General features: G+C 57.4%; 1 protein-coding gene across 16 annotated transcripts in view; it reads left to right on the forward strand.

Annotated features, from left to right (window-relative positions):
* Positions 1-2,225: 2,225 nt before the first annotated feature.
* LRP8 (LDL receptor related protein 8) overlaps positions 2,226-17,380 on the forward strand; it is an 81,650-nt gene continuing 66,495 nt past the window's right edge. For 5 of the 16 annotated variants that reach the window (XM_054534677.2, XM_024248749.3, XM_024248746.3 and 2 more), the window contains exons 1-2: positions 2,230-2,404; positions 3,199-3,318. In XM_054534677.2, the coding sequence (XP_054390652.1) occupies positions 2,296-2,404; positions 3,199-3,318 (229 nt within the window). In that variant the 5' untranslated portion in view covers positions 2,230-2,295. Of the gene's footprint in view, positions 2,405-3,198; positions 3,319-17,380 lie in introns of all 16 variants that reach the window. The other 11 variants (XM_054534654.2, XM_054534667.2, XM_024248750.3 and 8 more) reach the window with 5 other exon arrangements.

Genomic DNA, 17,380 nt, shown 5'->3' on the forward strand with positions numbered 1-17,380 from the left:
TTTCTTTTCTTTTCTTCATCTGCTGCCTCTAAACTTCAGCCCACATACTAACCTTACAGTTGGAATGAACCTCAGAAATTCCTTATCTCTTCCATTTCCCAGATGAGAAAGTGAGACTCGGAGATAGGACTGACTTTCCTAAGACCACAGAGTGGAAGAGGAGGAGCGACTGAGTTGGATAGGTCAGTTTGGGCAGCAAGACGGGCTTCTATCTTTGTCCCACAGTCCCAGGCACCAAACTCCCAGCTACGGCCTACAAAGCCCTGCTGATCAGGGCCTTGCCAACTCCCTCAAGCCTCACCTGAGGCACCCACTCCTTCCCTGTCATCAGGCCCCGGCCCACCTTGAGGCCTCTGCATTGCCATTCCCTCTGCCAAGATTGCCCTTCCCTCTGCCAAGATTGCCCTTCCGCCTAATCTTCATGGGTCAGGATCCATCTTGCCATTCAGTGAAATGTCACCTCCTCCATGAGGCCTTGCCTGATCACCTCTACAGTTACCCCCATTGCTCTCACCGGAGTCTGTTTTGTTTTTTCCATAGAAGTTATGATGGCCTGAAATAATCTTTTGTTTTCCTGAGTTTGTGTGTATCTCTTCCAACTAAGACATAACTGCAGGAGAGCAGGGAGGGACCTTATCTGTTTCCACCGTATCCTAGAGCCTTGAACAGGGCGTTTGGCACGTATAGGTGAACGTACGCCTGCATTTCATTGTCTGTGTGCTAATGGTCTGTCTGCCCACGGGTCAGGGACCTCTCTGGGGCTGGCACCACGCCTGATTCACCTTGGCACCCACAGGCCCAGCACAGGGTTGGCACAGAACAGGGCCTGAAATGCTTGCTGAATGACTGAATGAACAAGGGACAGAAGGGGTGATGATGGCAGGACCACCGTGCCGGGCTCTCTGTGGGTCTAAGTCCCTTTCTGTTGGGGTGGCCACAGACATTGCCACTGGGCTGCCCTTTGGGGGACTAGGGCTCAGGAGGCTGCTGAGGAGACAGGGTGGTTTTCAGGCCAAGGGCTAACAGCACCTGCCCATCCGCGAGGGAGGTAAAGGGGCAAGAGGGGAGGGAGGGTGGACCTAACACTGGCTCTTGGCACCTGCAGGCCGGTTGTTTTGAGTGGCCAATGCCCTGGAATTTATTCTCTAAAGAAGGTTGTGTGGGTTGGACCCGGCTCACAAGTCTGAGGCTGAAATCGAATCCCAGCTCTGCTCTCTGCACCCATTCTCCCCAGCGTGGGTGAGGCGGGCTGCAGCCCTCCAGAGGAGGAGGCGCCTTCTCCTTCCTGCAGAAGACAGCAGGGGCGGACAGCGCGGGCCTAGGTGCGCGGCCCCTAGCGACAGGGATGCATCCCTTCCGTGCCCTCCCCTTCCCCCCCCCACCCCCCCCGCTCGGCCCGCCCCACAGACCTTGCCTTTCTCCATCACAGCAAGGATTCCTTGTCTTCCCTGCGGGCCCCGCCTAGTTGCCCCTCTGCCTAGGCTCCTGGAGCGTACTTAACGACGATGAATAGTCTGTGCACAAGGCCCAATCCACCTGCCTCACGTCCCCATGATCACATGAGCGTGCAACATGCACAGATGCACATGGCACGGAAACCAAACCAGCCACAGGGATTTATAATATCCCAGCCAGAGCCCATGACCGGTGCAGGGGTCCAGCCCTGCGCCCCCAGCTTCTCCCTGCTCATCCACATCTTGGTACCTCACCCCCCCTCCCTCCCTCCCCCGCCCCACGCGCACACTGCACAGGCCTGTTCGTCCTGGAACATCATTTCCCCTCCCGCCCAGGCTCACTCCTAGACATCCCTCAGCCTCTGATCGGCCTGTCACCTCCTCCAGGAAGCCTCTGCTGCTTCCTCTGGACCTGCTACCTCCGTGGTGAGGGGCTCTTCTGGCCCACCCCTGCGTCTGCAGAGCCCAGCACTCAGGCGAGCCCAGAGCAGGGCCGTGGAGCGCCCGCTGAGAGAAGAGTGGACGAAGGACAGGAGGGAGGAGGGCGAGGAGGCGGCGGCAGGGGGAGCGTGGGGCGGAGGCGGCAGCGAGAGGGAGCGCGCGCGCTGGCGGCGGCCGCCCAGGGCCGGGGCCGCGCGCCCAGCCTGAGCCCGCCCCGCCGCCGAGCGTCACCGAACCTGCTTGAAATGCAGCCGAGGAGCCGGGGCGGGCGGCAGCGGCGGCGGCGGCGGCGGCGGGGGCAGCGGCAGCCCCGGCGCCGCAGCAAGGACTCGGAGGGCTGAGGCGCGGCGGCGGCGGCGCGGGGAGCGCGGGGCGCGGCGGCCGGAGCCCCGGGCCCGCCATGGGCCGCCCCGAGCCGGGCGCTCTCCGGCCGCTGGCGCTACTGCTGCTGCTGCTGCGGCTTCAGCATCTCGCGGCGGCAGCGGCTGATCCGCTGCTCGGCGGCCAAGGTGCGTGCGGCCGGTCTCTGACTCGGCTCTGCTCCGCCCTAGCCACCAACAAAGCGCGGCCCGGAGGCCGGAGGAGGGAGGGGGGGTCCCGAACCCGGGGCTATCGGGGGCGCCGGGGAGGACAGGCTCCACGCGAAGCGGCTATTCTGAATTTGCCCTCGGCCCCCCGCCCCCGCGGGCCTCGGTGTTGAGGGCTCTACCCTCTGGGCAGCGGCTCTTGGGGGAGGGGTGCAGGGGGGCTTGGCCAGCGGGGAACTTTGCCGGAGGGGCGGCCATTCATGGTTCCGGATGAGCTGTGTGATTCTCGCCGTTGGGGTTTATTTGACACGCGCGATCCGCAGCGGTAATGAGCAGAGCCGGGCGGCTTCTCCGCTTGACAATGCGTTTCCGCAGACCCTTGCGCGCGGCGGAGAGAGAGGGGGCTGCCTGCCAGGGTGATGTGCCTGCGGCTCCCACTGCGCGTGGCGCGCGGGCGCGGGGACTCCCTATGGGCTGTGTCTGCGCGGATCTCTATGGGTCGCGTGTGCGGGTGAGTGCGTCTGAATGGAGGGTATGCCCAGGTCGTGTGACACTTTAAGTAGGTGCCTGGTCTCGCCGTGCCACCGAGCGGCCCGACATCCACGGAACCCCTGCCATCGTGCCCTCCCTTTGGATGGAGTGTGCCTGAAGCCCCCGGGGTCTCCATAATCGCCCCCTTTCCTCCTCCCCAGCGGGCTCTTCCGGGTGGCCCGGGCTGCATGGTGGGGAGCGGGGCCGAGTCCGCTGATCCAGCTCACGCTCCCTCCCCCACGCAGGGCCGGCCAAGGAGTGCGAAAAGGACCAATTCCAGTGCCGGAACGAGCGCTGCATCCCTTCTGTGTGGAGATGCGACGAGGACGATGACTGCTCAGACCACAGCGACGAGGACGACTGCCGTGAGTGGCGGGCCAGGGAGCTCAGACCCGGGGAGAGAAAAGGAACGGTGGGGGGCACCATGCTTGGCGCGCACGTGGCTGCAGCCGCGGCGCTGCCACCTGTGCGGGACTTGCCGCCGGAACCTGCGACCGGGAAACCGCCTGGGCACCGCCTCCCTCGGGGCCGGGTGGCTCTTAGCAACCCGGAGCGGGCAGGAAAGCTGGCGTGTCCTGGTGGGGCCGGGGCGGAGCCCCGGGCAGTGTGCCGGAGGAGGAAGGCGCACCATGCTGGGGAGACTGAACCCGAGCTGTGGGCGGGGACGCGGCAGTCCCTGCAAAGGTCTAGCTTCCAGAAACACAGCCCTCTTGGACTCCTGCCTCGGCCCCGCGGGACGCGCGCGTGTTTCAAAGTTCCACGTAGCTCCGGGCCACACTACGCTCCTTTTCCTGCTCAGTTTTTGTGAATGAATGGGCTCCCCAGGGCCCCTGATTGGCTGGGCAAGGACCACCCCATAGGCCCCCGTGGCCGGAGCAGCCAATCGCGGAGCAGACGGATGTGTAGTATTCGGGTTCCCTGGGCGCGGGAGCACTGCCCTGCCCCGGCCCCGCCCCGGCCGCACCCCTGCGCACATCCTCAGGGTGGTAGGTGCAGGCGGGGCTCGGGCGCCGCTTTTCTGCCGAGTCACAGTGAAGAGCTTTTTGAGCCACCCTGGTTAGCAGACCGCGCTTTCCTGCTAGCACTGCCCGGCTCTGAGTCATGTGGCACACCAGGAAGGAGGGTACCAGGAGGAAGAGTTTGTTTCCTGGAAGGGGCCCGAGAAGCCCGAGGCCACGCGTGAAACGGCTGCCGGCTGCCTTTGCTGGGCGTGCGCGACTGATTTTGAAGTTTCTTCTGAGAGTGCACAGACTCCCGGTCTGTGGGACCGGGAGCTAGTTAGCAGGCAGTTGCCACGATGGAAGAAATGTAGTGCCGGGAACAGAAAAAGAGGGCTCTCCTAGAGACATAGACCCAGGCAGTCATTCATTCATCATTCGGGAGCATCTGCTGTGTGCCAGGCACTGGGACGCCTTCCAAGACAGGCCAGCCCTGCCAGCCAGGGAGCACTGACAGGGTCTGAGGGAGGAGGGCGACAGGTGGACAGACCCACAGCCCCACACTGCACAGGAAGGGTCGCGGGACACTTGGACAGGCACCCTCTCTGTTGAATCGTTTTGGTTTTTGACTGTGTTTGCCAGTCACCCTCCCGTTCATTTTCAGACCTAACTCAAAGTTGGCTTTGTGTCTTGTGCGTGGCAGAACTAGACTGCCTGAGTCTATGTCTCTAGCACATCTTTCCCTCCTGCCTCAGTTTCCTCACCTGACCACTTGGGTTCACATAATTCCTGCCCCAGCAACCTCATTGGACTGTTTTGAGGACCAGTTCTAGAAGTGAAATTGGAAGTAAAGAGACTAACATGTGCTGACCATTAACTGTGCCAAGCACTGCAGTAAGTACTTATCTTGTATAAACTCCTTTAATCTTCATGACAGTCCTATTTTAGAGATTAAAAAACAAAACAAACAAACAAAAACTGAGGCACTGAACTGTTAAGTTACCTGCTTAGCAGCTACTGGGTTGTTAAGTAGGAGCCTGAACTGAAGCATCTGACTCTAGAGTTCTTAGTCTAATCATGACCCTGGCCCATTTCCCAGTGCTGTTGAGGTTATGAAAATGGCTGTGCCTTGGTAAAATGTTGCAGTGAGTTTCCTCACTGGGAGTTGTTCTGTGATCTCCTTAGAGTGGGAGTACTGAGGATGAGGCAAGGAATAGAAACTGTGCGTTTCTGGGCTGGTTATGCCTTATCTCCCTGGCTCTTTATAACAACTGTCCTTGTGAGGATGGCTGTGAAAAGCAGAAATTTTCTTTTCATTCTACTTTCTAGATAAGGATGCTGCCTCAGAGAAGTTGAGTGACTTATGCAAGGTCACACAGCTCAAGATGACAGAACTTGGTCAGGATCTCTGCCTGCCTCCAGTTCAGGGCACTGTCTGCTGAGGTGGGGAGCGTGGTGCGGAAAGCACCAGGAGTGTGATCTAGGAGCTGGAAATACGGGCTTTAAATGTTAGGCCTGATGCGCTTCAGCTCCATGTGAGGCTTTGGACAAGATGGAGGAGTAAAGTAGCTGGGTGCTGAGTGACGCTCAGGTGGGCCAAGAGAGCTCCAGTGGCCAAGCTGGGCTCCTGCATGGCTCTGAGATGCATGGGGTAGAGTCATAGGCAAGGAGTTATTAAACAAAAGTGAATGATGTCAAGCTTCGAGTGGAAAGGGTGGTGGCGCTGCTGATAGTACCAAGTAGCAATCACACATGGCTTGGCTTTTCTGAGCTTGTTTCCTCATCTGCCAAACAGGGGCAGCTGTCCCTCCAACGCTTGCTGTGCATGTAGACACACAGGGCTGGCAAGAAGGGAATGGATGGATGAGTGTTCCCACCTCCACGGCCTTTAGAAACGGACTCCTGGTAGCCATAAAGGGTAACTAAAGAAACGGAGTGGGGCTTACGTGGCTGTGTTGGTGCCAGGTGCTGGAAAATGTTCTTTCCTCAGCCCTTCCTGCATTCTAGGCCACCTGCCCAGACTGAATTTCTTTGAACTGTTCTCCCTGCAGGAGAGAGAGCTGTTGGCTCATCCCTGAGGAGCTCTTTATTAAACCTGGGATGGAGGGGTGATAGGTGCTGGGATAACAAAAGCTGCTCCTCCCTGAGCAGTCTCCATGCCTTACCCCTGAGCACCTCTTTGGCACACCACCCTGCTAGAGGGCTTGAGCTGCCCCACCTTTGTACATCTCTGGGCCTGCAAAATGGGGGGTGGAATTTGTAGATAGAGTCTGTGTGAGGCAAAATGAGTCCAAGTTCCCAAAGGGGCCAGAATGCAGCCCCTGAATACCATGAGGCTGGAAGGAGGGAACTTTTAAGGAAGCCAGGGAAGGCTTCCTGGAGGGGGAGACAGCTGAACTACGCCTTGAAAGATGGTAACTAATAGCATTCCCCCAGAGTTTACCATTTAAAAACAGGTGGTATGGTTCCTATATTATAAAGGACATAGGCTTGGAGAGGTGAAGTGACTCCCCCAAAGCCACAGAGCTCCTCAGGGTTGGAGCTGGAACTCAAACTGAGGCCTTCTAAGTCCCGAGCCTCATCCACAGTGGCTGGGACTTGGCTCTTTGGAGACACAGCTGGAGCTTGCAGGGTGGAAGAGGGAAAAGCTCCTGGGGCTTTAGTTCCCAGCTCAAACAACCTTCAAAGTGGAGGAAGGAGCTGGAAGCCAGAGAGCCAGGCCCAAGGAAGCCCAGCCAGGGGAAGTCGGGTGGGATTCCTGGCTGTGGGCCTGGGTCACGTAGGCCAGTTGGCCCCTGGGCCTCAGTTTCCTGTTGCTCCCTAGTGTCTGGGGGCAGAGGCAGAGATTCTGGTCTCTGGCCCAGCCTTTACTCCCAGAGTCACAACTACAGTAACCATAGCGCCGATGAACGCTGACTGAACACTTGTTGTGGACCGGGCATCGTGCTGAGATTGTCTACTCATCGCCCCTCGTTCCTCTATTCTATAAAATGGGGCAACACTATGAAGTACCTGAATTAGTCCTATCTCATCGAGGCACAGACGGGTTATGTAACTGGCCCAAGGGTGTAGAACTGCTGGGGTGTGAATGCAGGTGACCAGCTATGGAACTTGTACTGTCTCAAGTACTGGCTGGTGACCTTAGGTAGGTCCTTCCCAGGCCTTCATTTCCCTATCTTGAGATGACATCTTAAGGCTATTCCACCTTACTTCCTCCTCTAGGAAGTTCTGTGCTTCTCGCGGAAAGGCTGGGTGGACAGATGGACCAGTTTTGTGCTCACTGACCTCGACTTTGTTCAGGCTGCTTTGGACTCTTTTGTTATCCCAGCACCCATCACCCCTCCATCCCAGGTTTAATAAAGAGTGGCCACAGGGAGGTCTCCCATGGCTGAGAGTTCATTAGCTGGGCAAGGCCAGGCTGCAGGAGTGCTGACGCTTGCTGGGAAACAGCCTCATAAATAATTAAAGCTCGGCCACAGCTCCCAGCCTGTGCCGTAGCCCTCATCTGGCCCTCAGTGTGCGGCCTGGACGTGTGCTCCTGACACTGGACCCAGCCTCATCTCCTTCATGGATGGAGCCATCTGACAACAGTGCGGCTCCTTTCTGAACCTCCCCGTCTTCATCTGACCAGGCAACTCCACCATCCAGAGTCCTCCTGGGGCTCCCAACTATCCGGAGGATAAAGTCAGTGTAGACTCCTCTGTATTTGGCCCTCTGTGACCTGCTCCTGTTACCCACTTCCCTGCAACCTCTTCCCGCCTCTTCCTGTGAGCCTGTGACACCAAACTAGCTTCTGCCACACTCTCACCTTCCTGCTGCTTCTCACCTCCAGGCCTTTGTGTGTGCCATTCTGTCTGCCGGACACCCTGCTCCCTCACTGGCTAGATTCATTTTATCATCCTAGGAGATCTGGTGCAGGTGTCACCTCCTCTAGGAAGCCTTCCCTGACACCCCATTGCCTCCAGGCTGAGATACAGGATTTGAGATAAGAGACTTAGAGACCCATGTCAAAGTCACAACTCAGACACACCTCATTTTTACATCCCAGCTGTCGCCTGGATGAATGGCCGTGAGGGTGATACTAGGCCCTTCTTTTCAGAGATTAAATGTGAGGATTAAATGAGGTCACGTGCCTGGTAAGCAGGAGGTGTTCAGTGAATGGCAGTGGATGAGGTTGTTCTTGGTGGGAGGGATTTCACTGAGGTCTCTAGGTACCTGACTCTGGTCTTTGCAGGCCACCCCAGACCCCCTGCTTCCCCTGCTCCTGCCTGCTTAGCCAGATGTCTGAGGTTCCTGCAGCTGGTGCTCGCCTCAGCCAGGGAGTTGCCCAGCCACCGCAGAGGTGACAGAAAGCTGCTTGGAAAGGAGCTGGGAGAAGAAATGAGTCAAACAGGCCTAGGGCCCTAGGAGGGGCAGTGGATGGCTTCCCTCTGGCTGTTTGCTGGTCCTAGAGGCTGGCTTCTGTCCTGTCTGCTCCTTTCCTCTTGGCTGTGCCTGGGGAGGAGAGGAGGGCCTGCATCCCCCATGGCACTGCCCAGCAGGCCCTAGCAGGCCTTGGGAGTGTTTGCTGAAGACTTTCCCTTGGGCCCTCCCAGGTCAAGTTCCCCTGTGTGAGTCCCTTGGGCCTCAGGGATGGTTGGCTTCTTCCTCCCCAATTGTCTGCTGGTGGCCAACTTGACAGCTTTCCTCCTTGGGGAAATGCTGGTAGCAGGTGAAGCCAGAGAGAGAGAGATCCCCAGGGGGTAGTGAGGAGCCAGCGCCCAGAGGGCGGATGGAACAGGCACCCCCTCGAGGGAAGTAAATGCATGCATGCTCTCCCAGCACCAGGTTAGTGGTCTGCTCCCTGGCCCATGCTGTCCAAGGGGGCCAGCACTGGGGTCTGTGGGAGGGTGTGGGGTTGTGTCCTTAGGGTTGTGGAGCCAGGCCTTGCAGCCCCAGGCCTAAGTAACGTTGGTAGCACCTGCCCCGAAAATACCCACACATCCAGATCACCCAGGCTCTGAAGGCCTGGCAGGGATGCCACCTCCTCCAGAGATGCCTTTCTAGACCCCTGTCCTCCAGCCCCTCAGGCCCTGAGCTCCCACAACGTGTCCTTGTCCTTCCCACAGTTGCAGATCCTTCTCAACATCATGCGCTCTGCCAGCCTTGTGCTGGGCAGTAGGAATTCCAAAGTGGTTTCCTCAAGGGGTAGCTAATAACAGCTATTGGCTGCCTATATCCCATGCCTGGGACCACGTTGGACAATTCACATCCTTTAGCTTCACTACACACAACCCTGGGAGGGCCAGTTTTTCATTATTCTCATTTCGAAGATGATGAAACTGAGGCTCAGAAAGGAGACGGGACTTGGCCAATGTCATGACCGTTAAGTGGTGGAGCCAGGATCTGACCCAGGTCTGTCTGGTCTGGAGCCCAGACTCTTCTTAAGCTGTTCCCCGCTGAGCGCTGTCTACCCTGGTGGGGTCAGAGGCTGGTGCTTGGAGGGTATGGGAGGAAGTAGGGAGCAGCTGCAGGACTCAGCAGTGCCTCCCTGGGCTACCAGTTTCTGACCTGGGGAGTGGGACTGGGGAGGGACCCTGTTCTCTGGAGACCCCGCAGAGCCCTCACACAGGCCTCCCTTTTCCAGCTCCCATGGGGATGACATTCCAGTTTCCATAGGCTTCTCTCAGCCTTTGCCTGTTAGATGCTGATTCTTCTTCTGACTGTATGGAAGGGGAAACTGAGGACCTGATGATAGTGATGCAGATGACCTCAGGGAGTGTCAGCCCAGGGTCATCTCTTTTACTCTCTGTAGTAACACAGGGCCTGGCTGCCTCCTCGCACCCAGGCTTAGAAAGGTGAAACCACGGCTCTGATGGTCGAATTGGCTCCATTGTCAGTAGGGACCCATTCTCAGAACTCAGGTGTCCTCAATTCTGGGCGGGACTGGAGTCAGAACTGTATGTGCTTCCCCCTCCCACCCCCACCATCTCTGTTCTCTTCTGGATCCGGGAACAGGGTGCTCTCAGGCTGAGGGGTGGACACAGGCCTTGTGCAGTACCGAAGGGCTTTGGGCTCCTGACTGGGGACCTCAGGTGCATCACCCCACTGGGTCCTGCTTGCCCACCTCTGGATTGCCAAGAAGTCATCTAAAATACTCACGTTAACACTAAGAAGAGTTAGGGAGCGAGCTAGTGAGGGGGCTTTCTCATGCAAAACCTCCTTCAGCCGGTGCCTTGAGGTATCATGACTGCATTTCACAGAGGAGAGAGCCGAGACTCTGAGAGATGAAGTCACTTGCCCCGGGTGGCCCCGCTGGTCAGTGGCAGGACTGGGCCATGCCTGTCTGGCTGCAAGTCTGAGGCAGCTGAAAGGAGATATGCATTCTCACATCCCAGTCACGATGACAGTCAAGTGTGGCTTGCGGGCTGTGCTGGGGCCGCTCTTCCTTTCCAGGTGTCCCTCTTTGCCAGCACCTGCCAGTGGGTGTGCCAACTCCCTCCTGAGCAGCCCGGCCCCTTGGGCGCCCTCCAGCATGAGGTGGGTCCCCTGGCAGCAGTTTTAATTATCAGCCCTGCTCACCCCAGCTCCTCTCACAAGCTGCCATATGTCATAGACTCCAGTAATCACCCCGCAGCCGGAGTGGCACGGGAGGGGCTGAGGGCCTTCAGGGGAATCCTGCTTAGTCTTGACCGAGTTCCTCACTGACTGCACCACTCTGACCTCTTTGTCTCTAGTGGGACCCAGCCTAGGTACTCACAATGGGAGAGCCGGGCCTAGCTGCTTTGGGGGCATAGAATGCAGCGTGCTCTCAGTCACCATGGAGTGTCCTCGGGTAACTGAGTCGCCCAGCAAGCCCAGGGCTGTGGGGCTTATGTGGTGCACACAGTTCCCATGACCCCTCATGGCCTCCACATGCCTGCCCCTTGGAACGTGGCACGTGGCAGGACAGACAGCCCAAAGCTGTCTGCCAGTCTGTCTAGGAGTCCACAGGAGTGGTCATCCTCCCCTGGTCACTGGCCTTGAGGTACCACAGGGGACTTCATCCCAGCCACTCTGGAGGGCATCTTAGTTTCCAGCCCTCTCAACCTGCCATAATCCTTGGATTGCTTTTCAAGTTGGTGCCTCACAGGCATGCTCCTGGGAGGCAGGCAGTGCAGGAGTTCATTATGATCCCCATTCCCTGATGAGGAAAACGAGGCTCAGAGAGGATAAGAGACTCACCCAGTTATTGGTAGTTCTGGAGCTAAAACTCACTTCAGCTGATTTTACTTATTTAGTTTTCCAGGGTAAATAACTTCTGATTAGCTGAAAGTAATTTTATACTGGTAATGAAAAACACAGTTAATAAAGAACAGGAGACGAAGGTTGCAGTGAGCCGAGATCGCACCACTGCACTCCAGCTTGGACGAAGGTAGTCCTCACCCTTGCTAGTACCACTATGTAAGCAGCATAGCCTTCTAGAGATTTTTCTCTGCATGTGAGCTCTTGGGCATGAACGTATGTATTTTTTTTTTTTTTTAACAAAAATGAGGCCATGTTATGCCGGTTGTTTTCACATATGGCTTTCTATGGCAATAACAGTAGTTCACATCCTTGTTTTAAAGGGCTAGATAGTATTCTATTGTGTGGCTCTTCCATAATTTAATGACATTTTCTCCCATTGATAGATGTGTGTTTGGTTGCTTCCATGTTTTTCCCTGCTCTATGCAATGCTAGGATGGACATCCTTGAACTCCATCCTTGTGCATTTGCTTGGTCCTTTCCTTAAGATAAGTTCTTAGGAAAGGAGCTGCTGAGTGTGTGCATTTTCATCATTGCCATTCTGCTCTCTAGAGGGGAGAACCTTTCTCATCTCACAACTCTCTCCCTGTATGGCCCCACGGCTCTCCTTTCCAGTGAGGCAGGCAGCTGAAGGACTTCCCTCTTCTCTGAGCACAGGGCCGCCTCATCCTGGTCCCACGGGACAAAGTAGCCATATCCAGGCCACAGAAAGCAAAGCCAGGAGAGAGGACAACAGTGTTCTGGCCCCAAGGGCTTTCACCCCCCCCCAAAAAAAAAAAAAAAAGCAGAAGAGTACAAAACTGTTCCTTCATTCTTCTCAGGATATTGGTAGAAGGCATCTCCTCCATAGCATTCTAATTCTTCTATCTATGCCCCTAACTTGCTGTGTGACCTTGGGCGAATGGCTCTCCCTCTCTGAACTTCATTTTCCCTTCACTCATTGGTCCTTATTCCACCTGCACTGCCCCCAGCACTCAGAGCAGACTGCTGTGCCTGGAGCTGGGTTCAGGGCTGGAGCTGGCCAGTCCTGGCCTAGGGCGGGGATCTGTGCCTTACTACCTGGTGACAGTGTGGGGAATATAGCTAGCTTGGTGGGCTGGATTCTGGGCAGGGAAACAGGGCAGCTGGACTCCTTAGCTCCACTTCCAGAGCTCCACCCTGAGGCCCAGGTTCCTTGGGTGACTTTCCCTTCTGCCTTCCTCCTGCACTCACAATTGGGCCGGATGCAGTGCAGTGATGGAGAAAAACGGAGTGAGGCCCACCAGCTTCATGAGACTTTCCGAAAAGGGGAAAATGAGCCCATATTCCAGAGGTGTGCGGGCTGAGGAAAGTACTTTGCCCAGAGCCTGGCCCTGAAAATGAGCGTTTCCCTTCCCTTCCTAAGCCTGTGATTCCTGCACAGGGAATGGCTGAGTAAAAGGAACCGTCCTCAGCTTTCCTCCTCCTCCACCAAGGACACAACAGGAGGGCAGCGGCGAAATAGCAGCAGGAGGGATTTAGGTCAACTGGCCAGTTGGGAGGACTTGGCTGCCTGAGAGAACAGCAGCTCCTCGGGCTGGGAGGGACTGTCGGAGCCATCTCATCCCACCCCATCTGTGCTGGGGTCCCAGGGTGGCTGCTTCCTGAGTGGCCCGGGGGGCTGGTTAGCCAGCCGGGCCTGCCACGGTAGTTAGCCATGTGGGGCCTTGGTTCCCCAGTGGGTCCGGGCTAACATCAGAGACTTGGCAGCTGATGAGAGGCAGGAAGGTCCTATCAGGCCCAGGTTAAGCTGCCCGATTGAATAGCTAGAGGCCAAGGGTGGGCTTTCCTGGTGGCCTGAATCCAGGGACATTCAAGCCAGCACTCCTCCCCTCCCTCCCTCCCCCACTTCCTGGACCCTGAGCTGCCATCTGCTGCTCTACACTCTCAGAGCCCCTTCTCGGCCATGGGCATGGGTACATGTGCGTGTGCTTGGGGTGTGTGCTTCAGAGGAGGGGGTGTGTACCAGGAGGGAGGTGACTATTCTGGACCCGTGGAGGCTATGGGGCCAAGATGACACTCTTCTCCCATACCCGCTAAGTCTGCCCAGACCAAGCCAGAGCTCCCCCGCCTCCCTACCAGGCCGTCGTGGTGGGGAATGATTTGTAGCTGGAGACGCGCCAGCAGTCTCTCTTCCCAGCCTGCCCCCTGCTACAGCAGCCTCTCCTCCCAAGGCCACGTGTGCTCTGGCCCCACCCGGAGGGCTGCTTGTTATAAACAGCAGCCTTCCTCCTCTGCTCCCACCTTGCCGAGTGGCCATTTGGCAGATGCTTGCTCCTCTTGGGGTCTCTGCCCCTTGGGAGTGGGGCATCTCCAGCCCCTCTCAGTCCCGTTCTGTGGAATTCTTTTGTTTTCCCCTAAGAGTCAGGGATTCACATGGTGGGAGTCTGCCATGGCCAGGCCCCAGGTACGGGGTGCTCCAAGGAGCTGACCCTGTTCTCTGAGGCCCAGGGCTGGAAGCAGCGGGGCAGGGGCTGTGAAATCCAACCCCATGGGGCCCCAACAGGAGACATGGCCTAAACCATACAACTGTTTATTAGCAGAGCCTGCATCTACTGGAGGCTTTTTCCGCCTGCTTATTTTTGTGCTGAGCTCTGACGGGGCTGATTTTTTAATACCTATGAGCCAGTGAGAGCAGACTCTACATCAGCTGCCTATGCGACGCTCTTTTGTCTCCCTCCCCTCCCCATTCCCAGCCTGCCTCTACTGCCTGCTTCTCCACTGTAGGGCCAAGTGGTACATTGGCCAGCGTGGCCTCTCCAGCAGCAGCCAGACCTGGCTTCCAGCTGCAGCTCTCCCACTTCCTGGTTGGGAGGCCCCGGGGCAAGTCCCTTGAATGGAACCCCAGACTCCCGCTCTGTACAACGTGGGTAATAAATAATTCCTGGCCTATGTAAAGTACCAGAAACCTCCTTGGCCCTCAGTGTGCGAGTCCCATGAGCCAGTCGGTTCTTCTTACACCAGTGAATCGGACCAAACCAGGGCAGAGTGGTCTGGCAGCCCATGTGGCTTGAGCCCCTGTTCTCTCTGCCGCCTCCCCCACCATGCCTTGCCCTCCCGTCTGGCCCTTGGTGTCTCCCACCCTTGAAGATCCTATGCTGATGTCTCCCCTCTGCGACAGAGGCCTGATTCCTTGTTGCTGCTGGCTAACTGACCTACCTGGCTGGCTGCCCTCCAGGCTGTCAGCCTCACCTTGTCCCCAACATGCCATGTGACCTGGGTATATTCCTGCTCTGGGGCTCTGAGAGACTGATCAGTGGTTTGCGTCACTTGGGACAGCTTTTGAAATTCTGCCCCAGCCCCTTCCAGGCCCATTTGGTGCGAAGCCAGCTGGGAGGTGTAGATGTGCAAGTCCCCAGGATGGGCCCCTACCTCATCCGGGAGAGGATCTATCATGACATGGATAACAGCAGGGCCCTACCCAGCCGCCTGGGGTCAAGTCCACACCTCACCACTTCCCCGATGTGGGGCCCAAAGCAAATGATTCACCTCACCACTTCCCAGATGTGGGGCCCCAAGCAAATGACTTCACCTCTCTGAGCACCTGCCTCATCTGGAGGATGGAGCCGCCCCTCAAGGTGGTTGTGGGATTGACAGGTGAGTTAACTTCTGAGGCACACTAAGAGCAGTGCATGGTGCATGCGCAGTGCTCAATTCAAGATTGCCTGGGCTGCTTTTGACCTCCTTCTCTGAACCTCCCTCTCCCATCTGTCCTTCAGGAATCCCCATCCTTGCTGGGCTGCTGCACTGCGGGGTGGAGTAGGAGGAGCCAGGGAGCCCCCAGAAAGACTCTTTTATTTCCCCTTCTCCCCTGCCGCTCCAGGCTGTCACTTGCTGGCCCAGTTTAATTAGGGAGAGGCCTTCTAGGGACCTCATTAGGAAATGAGCCCAGAGCCTTAGGGACCTTCAGGAGGGGTGGGGTGCAGAAGGAGATTACATTATGGTTGGCCCTGCCTGGCCCCTGGCTTTGTGCCCTAAATATGCCCAGGAAATTATGGACACTTGGTCCTTTAGTGGCCAGGACACAGGCCTGTGACGTGGCACATGGTCAGCCAGGGCTGAAGGGACCCATGCTTCCATCTCCGACTCCCCCTTGGCTCTGGCCTCACCTCCCAGATCAGGGTGGAGAAGGGTGACAGAGGAGGCTTATCTGGTTCTGCTCCACCCAGCCCTGGTGCCCACTGTCCCCAGCGTGGCTCAGAGCAGGCCCTGGTGAAGGTGTTGAGTGAACGGATGTGTGAGCTGTGGGCAGCATCTTCATTAGGCCAAAGCGGCCTCCCCCTTCCATCCCAGTGCAGGAGTTTCCTCAGCAGCCTAGCGGGGTGGAGGTCAGGGGGTCCAATGTGTCCAGGGACTGGGCACTCACCCACTGACCAAGCAGCTCCCCGCCCCTGGACTGCTCTTCCTGTTAGAAAACCTGCTCTTCTGTCAATCCCAGATCTGTCTCCTGCAGCTCTCCTGCCCTCTCTGATCCCAGCTCTGTTAATGGGGCCTCTGCTTACAGAGTCTGCCCCCACCTTCACGGCAAGCCTGCCCCATGTCCCTTCCTACCTGCATTCTTGCCACAGCCCCCATGCTTAGGGAAGTCCAGCCTGTGACAGCTGACTTGCGGTGTGGGCTCAGATAAGGACCATCCTCTCTGGGGCCATTGCTTCTTTGGCTCCCCTAGCATGGGGCCTGGTGGCGTGCACATTCGCAGGCTCTATAAATGTTAGCTGCATCCTGCGACTTGCCTCCCAGGGCTTTGAGAAGTGGAGGGTGAGGACAGAAATGCCGTGCCTGGAGGCAAAGTTATCGTTATGGACAGCTTGCTCTCCTGGGTAGCAGGGCAGCAGCGCCCAGATCCTGCAACGACTGTAGCACAGCACATAGCACTGGGGGGCTGTGGCTGAATGTCTTCTGCCTCTTGGACTAATACAGAGCACAGGCATTGCCTGGGCCTTGGGCAGGAACCTGGGAGTCATCACAACCCCTCTCTTCCTTCCCCCGAGCCCTCACCTCAAATAGGGGAAGGAGGAAGGTCCCGACACTCACCCTGCCTACCTGCCAGCCTGGGCCTCCCCCGCCCCCGCCCCCCACTGCCATGCCCTTCCTGGATCTCAGCAGCAGCCCCTGCCTAGTTTCTGTTCTGTCCTCCAAACCCATCTTCGCTCTGCAGCTGAGTGCTCTGAGAGATGCAAAGCTACACCCTTTCCTCGCTCAGCTTCTGCAGTGACGCCCACCCCTCACAGGACCAAGTCTTCTTAGCTGACATTCGGAGCCCTTCAAGACCGGACATGCACCTGTCTCCTCTCCAGGTCTCACCTGGCACTGACCCCAAGCCCCAGGCATCTCCTGTCCAGCCACACCCCCAGGAGAAGCCTCAGGCCCCTTCGCATGCAGGCCCCTAGCCTGGAAGGCTCCACCTCTGCTTGTCTGGCCTCACCTGACCTCTGGAGTCACCATTTCCAGGGTGCCTCCTCCCCTGGGTGGGTCAGAGTCTCCTCTGGGCTCTCCCATCCTTGTGTTTCCCCACACTTTGTACCATGATGGCCTGATTTAGAGTCTGTGGTTCACAGTGCAGTCCACAAGCCTCAGGGGGACAGGGACCTGCGGAGGACAGTGGAGGAAGGAGGGGTGGAGGGTGCCTCTGGACTCTGAGTGTGCACTGTGCCCCTGACCCCTTGCTAGGTTTCCAGCCCCTCTTGCCGCACATGACTGGGTGTGGTTTTTGGTGAGTCCCTGGGAAGCGCCTGCTGTGGACTGGAGCCTTTGTGTCCCAGCTCCAACATTCACTGAGGGTTTGTTCTGTGCCAGGTGCCCTGCCAGGACCTGGGGAGGATCTACAGATGGGAAAGCAGGCCACGCCCTGGGAGCACCAGCCCCTAACTTAATGTGTGACCTTTTCTGAACCTCAGCTTCCTCTGCTGTGAAGGGGATGAGGACCCAAGACCCTTCCCTGTTACCTTGGGCACATCTATGCTGTGGCTGGGATCAGACATGGCTCCGCATGACCCTGAGGCTGCTGCTAGACTGGAACTTGCTCTCCACTGGGCCTCTGGAACCCTGGTCCAAGCTTCACAGGAGCAGGGGGTGAGCAGAGGTTTTGCTCTCTTTTCAGCGAAAACGCCCACTTCATTTGCCCAGCATGTCAGCATTGCCGTGTGCTTGCCATGCATAAATTGAACACGGCTCTTCGGCTGCTCAGAACTATCCCAGTTTTAAAACT

This window comes from Pongo abelii, chromosome 1, assembly GCF_028885655.2.
Source record: "Pongo abelii isolate AG06213 chromosome 1, NHGRI_mPonAbe1-v2.0_pri, whole genome shotgun sequence".
NCBI lineage: Eukaryota > Metazoa > Chordata > Mammalia > Primates > Hominidae > Pongo > Pongo abelii.